The 10,680-nt window shown below is 42.8% G+C and overlaps 1 protein-coding gene across 3 annotated transcripts in view; it reads left to right on the top strand.

Moving 5' to 3' along the window:
• The window catches only part of LOC138754726 (lymphocyte antigen 6A-2/6E-1-like), an 87,866-nt gene extending 78,569 nt beyond the window's left edge, over nucleotides 1–9,297 (top strand). For all 3 annotated transcript variants that reach the window (XM_069919477.1, XM_069919479.1, XM_069919478.1), the window contains 2 exons: nucleotides 661–771; nucleotides 7,773–9,297. In XM_069919477.1, the coding sequence (XP_069775578.1) occupies nucleotides 661–771; nucleotides 7,773–7,972 (311 nt within the window). In that variant the 3' untranslated portion in view covers nucleotides 7,973–9,297. The remainder of the gene's footprint in view (nucleotides 1–660; nucleotides 772–7,772) is intronic.
• The last annotated feature ends 1,383 nt before the right edge of the window (nucleotides 9,298–10,680 follow it).

Genomic DNA, 10,680 nt, shown 5'->3' on the forward strand with positions numbered 1-10,680 from the left:
GGAGGAATGAGAAGTGAGATTGGACTGTGAATCAAAGAACTTTTCTAAACTTACACACACATTACATACACGTGTTCTTAGAATTAGAAGGGGGTTAAGTTAGGTTAGTTAAGTCAATAGTGATAAGTTAAAGTGTGATTTGTTTTCATGTTTAAAGATAATTAAAAGCAACTTTTGTTTAAGTAATAATTTGTCTTGGTGAATATCTATTGCTGCTGGGTTTTGGGGTCCTCTGGGCTCGTACCACTCCTCCAACCTGAGTGTGGCCTCATTTTGACAGAAGAGGAGACCATGGGTGGATATATCAGACTGGAAATGGAATGTAAATGTTGGTGGTGTCCAGGTGATCCAGGGCTGAGAAGAGAGCCAGTGATATTACATCTGTCGTGGAACGATTGTGGTGACAGGTAAATTGCACTGGGTCCAGGTGTTTGCTTAGGTGAGAATTAATTCTGCCCATGATCAATCTCTCAAAGCATTTAATTACAGTAGATGCCAATGCTACTGGGTGATAGTCATTGAGGCAGCTCACCCTGGTCTTCTTGGGCTCTGGGATGATTGATGATGCCCTCTTGAAGCAAGTGATGTTCTTTTTCAAAACCAAAACAATTGAAAGCATTTCTCATTCAACCTGATCTCCCACCTTCTCTCGATGTCCAGGTGACTGTTTGCGATGTTTCTTCTGTACTTCATCAGAGACAAAATGTATCAGTAACAGCATGAACTGCACGGAACCTGACCAGTTGTGTTCCCTTGAAGTTGCCAATGCAGGTAAGGACCAATATGAGTTTGACAGCCAAGTGCATGCTTTAATGATTGTTTTTCCAGACATCATGGCTGAAAATGGTACTTTTGCAGCCATAATTCTTCCCATAATAGACAGAGAAAACAGCTATGAATTTGCTTGTGTCATTATAGGACATTTAAGATCCAGGTAGCCATTGATCTTCTGAAAAAGCTACCACTGGCCACTGGTGATAAACAGGAGAGATGGCAGATGCTGTGATTGAAGTGAAATACACAAAAATGCTGAAGAAACTCAGCAAGTCATGCAGCATCTATAGCAGTGATGGGCAACCTATGGCCCATGATCGAAATTTATCTAGCCCACAGGCACAAAGGCCGCGGACCAGGTATCCAGCCCGTGATCTTAATTTATCCATACAGTGCCACCTCCATCCCCTCCCCACTCCCGGTCAGCCACTGCCGACAACCCCTCCCCCACCTCGGTCTACCACTGCCGAAAAATCTGTGCAGCCCACCATTCAACCACTGACTCACCATCAGGCCCAAGTATGGTAAAAGCTGGTCTATAGAATGATTTGAGCCTCAGTCTGCCATCATGACCAAAAAGGTAAATGCCTGAATAAAGGGTTGGGTGAGTAGAGGAGAGAGGAAGGGATAGGAGGAGGTGTGTGGACTAGCAGGTAGATTGTCGTAGATGGATATAGATGAGAGGGTAGAAGATTTTTTAAAAAGCTGAGTTGATTGGGATAGGGTAGCTCTTTGAGTCGACATAGAAGGGGAGTGGGGTGTTGGACGAAAAGAGACAGAGGGATAGGGAAAGAGAGAGAGAGAGAGAAAGAGAGAGAGAGACTCAGTGGTGGGTTGAACTGTGAGGGTGAAGGGTGCCCAGATGGAGTACAAGAATCACACTTAGTGTGACAAACCTTCTCTCGCAATAATCAGTCTGGTGAATCTTTGCTTCACTCATTCTGAGGTAAGCACATCTTTCTCAGCCCAAGAAATCAAAAAGTACACAATACTCCAGATATGGTTTCATCAAGGCCCTCTTGGTGATTTTCTTGGTGGCTTGGACTGCACATTAAACACGTAGTAACAGGTAAAAGGATTTGGGGCGGGATGGTTAATGGAATGCTATGACAGAGCCAGCGACCCAGGTTCAAATCTGTCACTCTCTGTCAGGAGTTTGAATGTTCTCCCTGTGACCTGAGAGGGTTTTCCCCCACATTCCAAAGATGTACAAGATAATAGGGTAATTAGAATAACAGGTGTATTTGGTCGGTTCGGGACTGTGGGCCTGTTAGCGTATTTCTAAATAAGTATCTCACACAAATGGCATGCTCCAAATGACCCATCTCACTGGAGATCTTGGACTCACTGTCCGACAGCGATTTATGCAGTCGGAGTTCTACAGCACCAAGACTGGCCCACTTGATCAAGCCAACCAAACATCCCATTTTTTTGCATTTCACCCATGTCCCTCTCAGCCTTTGAGCTCCTCTAGCCTTTTGTGGGTTGCTCTAGTTTTCAGAATCTGCTAGTTACCGAAAGGCTAGACCCGATTCGTTGGCTCGATATCTTTACCACCTATGGGCTCCTCAAGCCCTGCTGACTTCTTCTAACATAAAAGAAGCTGATTGGACAATTGAGGTCAGGTTACCCAAGCATCACTATAAAAGTGAGGGACTGTGTAGCGGAACGGTCATCGAGGGAGTGATCTGAGACAGACAAGTAGGGCTGAAGTGGTGGTACAGGAGTTGAAAAAGTACAATCTGCCCTATTTGAGGAACAAAAAGGATACAGCAGGTAAGCACAGGTTCATATTTACCTCAAATATCTTTTTCTTCTAGTCATAGACAGGGGGAATGGCAGGCAAGGCAGGGGAATACTTCTCTTGTAGTCAGGAGAGCCAGCGGTATCTCTGGTGACTTCATCTGCGAGACGTGAATCCAGCTGTAGCTCCTGACAAACCAAGTTAAGGAATTGGAGCTGGATGAACTCTGGATTATTTGGGGGGCTGAGGGGCTGATAGACAGGAATATCAGGGTTGCTATTACACCTAGGATGCAGGAGGAGGTAGCTGAGTGACAGTCAGGAGAGGGAAAGGAATGAACAGGCATTGCAGGGCACCCCTCTGGCTGTTCCTCTTAATAATAATGACACCATTTTGAATACTGTTGGGGTGGAAACGACCTACCAGGTATAAGCCATGGTGATCAGGTCTCTGGCATGGAGTCTGGTCTTGTGGCAAAGAAGGGAAGGGAGGAGAAGAGGCGAGCTGTAGTGAAAGAAGATTCCATAGTTAAGGGAACAGATAAGTGTTTCTGTGGAAGATATTGAGAATCCTAGATGGTATTTGCCTCCCTGGTGCCAGGGTCTGATATATCTCTGATTGAGTTCATGGCATTCTCAGGTGGGAGGATGAGCAGCCAGATGTCGTGGTCCACATAGGGACCAATGACGTAGATAGATCATGCAGAGAGAGTTCAGGAAGTTAGGCAACTCCAGGGATGTGTTCTCAGGATTGCTACATGCTAATGAGGTTATAAATAGGATAATGTAGCTTAATGTGGCTAAAGACCTGGTGCTAGAGGAAAGGCTTCATGTTTCTGGATCATTGGGCTCTCTCCCAGGGAGGGTTGTTTGCATCAGAACTGGAAGGGGATTAATATCCTTGTGGGAATGTTTGCTGGTGCTGCTCCGGGGGATTTAAACTAGATCTTCAGGGGGGTTTGGAAGCAGACAGAAGGCCAGAGTAGATAGGGAGTTGAGAAGGGAAAACATTATGTGAAAATTGCAGGTTTCGTTAGAAGCCAAAGAGGTTGTACATGGTGGAAATGTTCTCAGGTTCGAGCGGAAACAGGCCATGTCGGCCTTTCGTGTCCGCACCGGTTCACGAGAACAACTCCGCTAGCTCAAACCTCCCACTCACCGCCCATAACCCTCCGAACCCCTCACCTCCATGTACACAACCAACCTTCTCTTAAAAGACAGAAGGCACCCTGCCGCCATTATCTCATTCGGAAGATCATTCCATTCTTCCACTGCTTGCTGAGTGAAAAAGCCACCTTTAATATTTCTCCTAAAGTTTTGCCCCCTTACCCTTAACTCATGGCCTCTTGTTCCAAACTCCCCTGCCCTCAGGGGAGAGTGTCTGTTGATGTCTAGTCTATCTGTTCCTTTCATAATTTAAAAACTTCTATCAAGTGCCCTCTCAGTCGTCTACGTTCCAATGAATAAAGTCCAATTATCCTTAATCTCTCCCTGTAATCCAGATGCTGCAAGCTAGGCAACATCCTGGTAAACCTTGTGTGCACCCTCTCCAGCTTATCTATATCCTTTCTATAATTTGGAGACCAGCACTGAGCATAATACTCCAAGCCTGGCCTCACCAATGCCTTAAACAGCTGCAGCATCACCTCCCAGCTCCTATACACTATACTATGATTTATAAAGGCCAGTATAACCTATGCCTTCTTAACCACCCTGTCTACATGGGAATCAACCTTCAGTGAACTCTGTACCATAACCCCCAGGTCCCTTTGCTCCTCTGCATGCCTCAATGTCTTCCCCTTAATTGTATATGTCCTATTCTGGTTATTTTTACCGAAATGCAACACCTCACACTTGTCTACATTGAATTCCATCTGCCATCTTTCAGCCCACTCTTCCAAACAAACCAAATCCTTCTGTAATCCAAGAAAATCCACCTCACTATCCACCACTTCCCGTATTTTCGTATCATCCGCATATTTGCCTTACCAGTTAACCACACCCTCCTCTAAATCATTAATATAAATGATAAACAACAAGGGATAAACAATAAATGATAAACAACAACCAATCCCTGAGGCACCCCACTTGTCACAGGTACGTGGACATTTACCCCTCCATAAATCTTCGTCCGCGAAGCCAAGCCAAAGAGACAAAGAGACAGTTATCCACCATGAGTCTCTGCTGTCTATCTCCCAGTCACCTCTGAACCCATGTCACAATCTCTCTACTAATTCCTAGTGACTGAACTTTCTTTACTAACCTTCCATGTGGAACCTTATCAAAAGCCTTACTAAAATCAAAATAGATCACATCCACCGCTCTACCTTCATCCACATTTTTTGTCACTTCCTCAAAAAAACTCATCTATTTCATAGCAAGATGTATTGTGAGAGAGGCAGACAAGATTAGAAGGTGGATTAGTATGTGGAATTATGACATTTGTGGCTATTAGTGAAACTTGATTGCAGGAGAGGCCGGATTGCCAGCTCATTGTTCAGAGCTTCCGTTGTTTCAGATGCAATAGAGAGTAGAGGATGAAAAGGGGAGGAGTGGCATTGCTCATCAAGGAAAATATCACATCTGCGCTCAGGTAGGACAGACCAGAGGGCTCATCTACTGAGACTATATGGGTGGAGCTGAGGAATGGGAAAAGTATGACCCCACTCATAGGGTTTTATTATAGACGGCCCAATAATCATCGAAAAAAATCTGTAGATAGATAACAGGCAACTGCAGGAAACACAAGGTTGTAATAGTAGGAGATTTTAACTTTCCATATATTGATTGGGACTCCCATACCACAAAAAGGCTGAATAGCTTGGGAGTTTGTCAAGCGTGTCCAGGAAAGTTTTTAAAATAAATATATAGAGGTAACAACTAGACAGAGTGTGATACTCCTATTAGGGAACGAGATAGAACATGTGACAGAAGTATGTGTGGGGAAACATTTAGGGTTCAGTGATAATAATGCTATTAGTTTCAAGTTAGTTAGAAAGAAGGATAGGTCTGGACCTCGAGTTGTGGTTCGCAATTGGAGAAAGGCCAATTTTGAGGAAATAAGAAAGGATCTAGAATCTGTGGATTGGGATCAGTTGTTTTCTGGCAAGAGTGTGCGAGGTAAGTGGAGGACCTTCAAAGTTGAACTTTTGAGAGTGCAGAGTTTGTACGTTCCTGTTAATATTAAAGGCAAAGCTAACAGGAGTGGGGAATCTTGGTTTTTGAGGAACAATGGGGATCTGGTTTGAGTAAAAAAGAGGTATACAGCAGGTATAGGCCACATGGGGAAAATGAGATACTTGAGGAGTATCACAAATGCAAGAAAAAACGTGAAAGAAATCTGGAAGACCAAAAGAAAATACGAGGTTGCTTTGGCGGACAATTGAAGGAAAATCCTAAGGGTTTCAACAGGTATATTAAAAGCAAAAAAATAGTAAGGCAAAAAATTGGTCCCTTTGAAGATCAAAGTGGTCATTTATGTATGGAGCCGAAAGAGATTGAGATCTTAAATGGATTTTCTACATCAGGAAACTGGCACGGAGTCAAGGAAAATGAGGAAAACCAGCAGTTAAGTCATGAACGATACTGGTTAAAGAGGAGGAGGTGCTTGCCTTAAGGCAAATAAGGGTGAATAAATCCCCAGGGCCTGACAGGATATTCCCTCAGACCTTGAGGGAGGCTAGTGTTGAAATGGCAGGGGCCCTGGCAGAAATATTTGAAATGTCCTTAGCCATAGGTCTGATGCCAGATGATTGGAGGGTTGCTCAGGTGTTCCATTGTTTAAAAATGGCTCCAAGAGTAACCCTGGAAATTATAAGCTGGTGAGCCTGGCATCAGTAGTAGGTGTTTAAAGAGATTGGATATACAAGTATTTTGATAGCCAAGGGATGATTAGGGATAATCAACATGGCTATGTACATGGTAACTCATGTTTAACCAATGTGATAGTTTTTTTTGAGCAGGTTCCCAGGAGCGTTGATGAAGGTAAGATTGTGACTGTTGTCAATATGGACATTAGTAAGACCTTTAACAAGGTCCTAGATGGGAAGTTAGTCAGAAAGGTTCACATGCTTGGTTTTCATGGTGAGGTGGTAAACTGGAGTCGACATTGGCTATATGGAGAAAGCCAGAGAATGACGGTGAATGATTACTTCTCAGACTGGAGGCTTGTGACTAGTGATGTGCCTCAGGGATTAGTGTTTGTTGATGACCATTGTTGTTTGTCATCTATGTCAATGGTCTGGATGATAACGTCATGAATTAGATCAGCAAGTTTGCAGATGACACAAAGATTGGAGGTGTTGTGGGCAGCAAGAAATGTTTTCAAAGTTAGCAGAAATCTGGATCAAGTGGAAAAATAGCTGAACAATGGCAGAATCGATGTAGACAAGTGTGAGGTGTTGCATTTTTGAAGGACATATGCGGTAAATAGTAGGCCACTGAGTAGTGTGGTAAAACAGTGGGATCTGGGAAAACAGATACATAGTTCCCTGAAAGTGGCTTAAAAGATAGATAAAATTGTAAAGAGAGCTTTTGGCTATTGGCCTTCATAAATCAAAGTACTGAGTATAGGAGTTGGGATGTTATGGTAAAGTTGTACAAGACATTGCTGAGGCCAGATTTGGAGTAATGTGTGCAGTTTGGTTACCTAACTACAGGAAAGATATCAATAAGATTGAAAGAGTGCAGAGAATATTTCCTAGGATGTTGCCCGGACCTCAAGAAAATGAGTTACAGAGATAGGTTAAACAGATTTGTTCCCTGGAGTGTAGAAGAATGAAGGGAGATTTGATAAAGGTATTTAAAATTATGAGGGATATATACACACAATAAATTTTGGTTGGCTTTAGGTTGTTGAGGATATGGGTTATGAGTGAAAGGGGAAAAGTTTAGGGGGAACATCTTCACAAAGAGGGTGATGGGCGTGTGGAAAGACCTACCAGATGAAGTGATGAATACAGGCTCAATTTTAACATTTAAGATGAATTTGGATAGGTACATGGATGGAGGTCTATAATCTGAGTGTGTGTCAGTGGCACTAGGCAGAAAATAGTTCAGCACAGACCAGAAGGGCCAAAAGGCCTATTTCTGTGCTGCAATGTTTTATGGCTCCAGCATCTGCAGTCTTTTTTATTCACGTCAGTCTGTAACTTTTTGAATAAATTGATTTGAGTTGTAGAAGTGTTCTTGGGGGGAAGATGGTGTTGAAGCAACTAACACAGTAATGATTTAACTCTATATTCTTTTTTTTATAGATAACATTAAAATTTATAATGCTGGGTGCACTTCACCTAACCAGTGTAACGTAAACTTCGAACAAAATGTTTTAGGACAAGTAGTCTCATTCAAGACTAGCTGCTGTGACACTGACCTCTGCAATGGAAGTGATCATATCAAGTCACCTCTTCTGTTGTGCCTCCTGTTGGTCTCCCTCTGGTCTGCACAATTTCTCTGAGGTGGATGCTGCACACAAAGAATGTGTAAATCTCTGGGATATTTGTAAATGGGGATCAGGGAGAATGAGTCAACGCTTTGATTTGCCAAAGACAAGCAATGTAGTCTAATGCACTGTAATATCTTATAAATGAAGATATAAGTAACTCTGAGATTAATACATTTACAGTGGACAGTCGTAAAATATACACAATTCTGCAATCTATTTGCTATTTTTAATGATTAATTCAACTACATTTTAGTACTCTGCTTGGCTACAGTGTATACACCCGAACAATGAAAGGAGCGTACAAAAGTGTCGACAAGTGCATGGGCTCCCCAGTGTGTCTGTTGGTGGAGCTGGTCAAAAATTTGCTGTGCCAATGCTTTGTTCAGCACTTGGCGTCCTTCGGCTGTCCACCACAACCCATCACTAGTTTGACGCATCCCCTGATCCCTCATATAAACCTCCTCTTCTCGTGAAAAGATGGGAGTCTTTTTAAGCTCCTGTGGGATGGGGAGTAACAGCTGCATGTCCACTTTCGCAGTGAGCGCAGCCTGTTTAGCAGCTGCATCTGCCTGTCTGTTGCCCTGTGCTTCAGGGCTGTCACCAGTTTGATGACCCCGTACATGAACCACAGCTATTTCTTCAGGTAACATAAGAACCTCCAAGGATTGGACAATTAGGTTCTCATGCATCAATTTCTGTCCTTTTCCCGTTATCATTCCCCGCTCCTTCCAGATTTTCCCAAAGGTGTGCACTACCCCAAAAGCGTATTTTGAATCTGTGTAGATTGTGCCCACCTTACTTTCCAGACCTTGGAGAGCTCGACAGAGGGCATATAATTCGCAAGACTGGGCTGACCAGTGACCGGGAAGGCGACCGGCTTCAATAACTACTCCCTCTTTCCCATCCACTACACTATAGCGAGTGCCATCAATACAGCGGGAAGAGCCATCAATAAACCATCGTTCTCTCTCCTGTAAAGGCTCATCACTAAAATCCTCTCTAATCTTAGTCTGCAGGTCTATCACCTCCAAGCATATATGCTCTAACTCATTGATGGTGTTGGCAGAGCTTGGAGAGACTAAAAAGGCTGCTGGATTATGTTCTCTACTTGTAGTCAGAGTCAGATCATCCCTATCCATCAAGATCGCTTCGTATTTGAAAATTACACCATTAGCCATAACGATTCGGCGAGTGATATTAACTGTATTCTGAAATGAATTTATTTTAAAAATTGCCGAGTGGGAATAAGACATGTCTTTGTTACTGCAGACGGCAACGAATTTAACGATTATTTAACATCGCTATTGTAGTTTAAACATTAAATGCCTTGCACCACAGCCCACAGGAGCTGGCCTTATTTCAAACAACCTGTAAAAACCAGCACCGAAAGCATTCAAAATATGTACTTATGAGGATTGCACACACAATCATTTAAGTACAGTCTAGTTTTTATTATATTCCACTTAGAGTTCTACTACATGAATCCTGGAGCTTGTCGGGTTATTATTGAATCAAGAAATATTGGTGCCCTTCTAACATGCCAATTTCTCCAGTCCTTAAGTCAAGATGTACTGAATAGCATCTGGTACAAGATCTGTGAGCTATTAATGATATTGTTATGCCTATGCACCCAATTGTTCTGAACTATGCCACTAATTAAATCATATTCCAGAACTAAATTTCAGCGGCAATACAGAGAAATTGTGCTGAGGCATGAGTTTCACTCCAGAGGAAAATGCACCAGAGAAATCAATCATCAACTTATTGGATTCCCCAGAGGTTTCTTTATTCTCCAGAGGTGGGCGATCTTTTAAGCTCACGGACCTTGACTGCTGAATGTGTACTAAATCTATTGAGAGGGCTCCATACCTCTAACTGCAAGAGAGGAGCCTGGAGCCTCAGTTTCAAGTGAACAGCATACAATTCATTAGAGCCACAACGTGCTTAAAGGGACATGCACACTCCCCCTTCAACTGGCTGATCCAGCCACTTTACACATCAGATCCTTTCTTTATCTCACATACACTTAAAGTTAAGATGTATAGAACTCACCCTATTTGTGCAAACATTTCTCCCTACAAATGTTATAACATCACTCAACTCTCAGGTACTCCCTGTGCAAAATCACATTTGAATACAATTTATTTCATAAATTGGAATTAACTGGTAGTTAAATTTGCTCATTCTACAGTATGGATAAACGATCATTTATGACATTTAAATTTTAGCATGAATTTTAATCAATATTGGTCAGTGACTGAAGTGAGAAGTCGTGATTTATGAAATTATCTCTGGTCTCTACTCTCCCACTCCCGGCACTTCTCCCAATGTCTAGGAGCTGGCACACAGTCCCTACCTTTTCCTTGCTGCATTAAAATCTTAGCCTTTCCCTTCTGCTTATCCTCAGATCTCTGTACAAAGGCTTTTTGCGCAATTTGTAGAAGCTGGGTTATTCCCTGCTCATGCCAATTCTCAATTTTCTGTAATTTCCTCCTTATGTCTGGGGCTGAATTTGTAACGAAACTCGTTAGTACTAATTGTTCCCCTGCTGGGGATTCTATATCCAGACCCCCATATTGCTGTATAGCCGTATGCAATCTATTCAAAAATGCTGAGGGGGTCTCCTCGGGTCCCTGAGGAACTTCGAATGCCTTTTTAAAGTTCTGTCCCTTCGGAACAGATTCCCTGATTCCTTTAATCAGATTAACCCTATACTCTTC

This window comes from Narcine bancroftii, chromosome 2, assembly GCF_036971445.1.
Source record: "Narcine bancroftii isolate sNarBan1 chromosome 2, sNarBan1.hap1, whole genome shotgun sequence".
In the NCBI taxonomy this organism is placed as follows: domain Eukaryota; kingdom Metazoa; phylum Chordata; class Chondrichthyes; order Torpediniformes; family Narcinidae; genus Narcine; species Narcine bancroftii.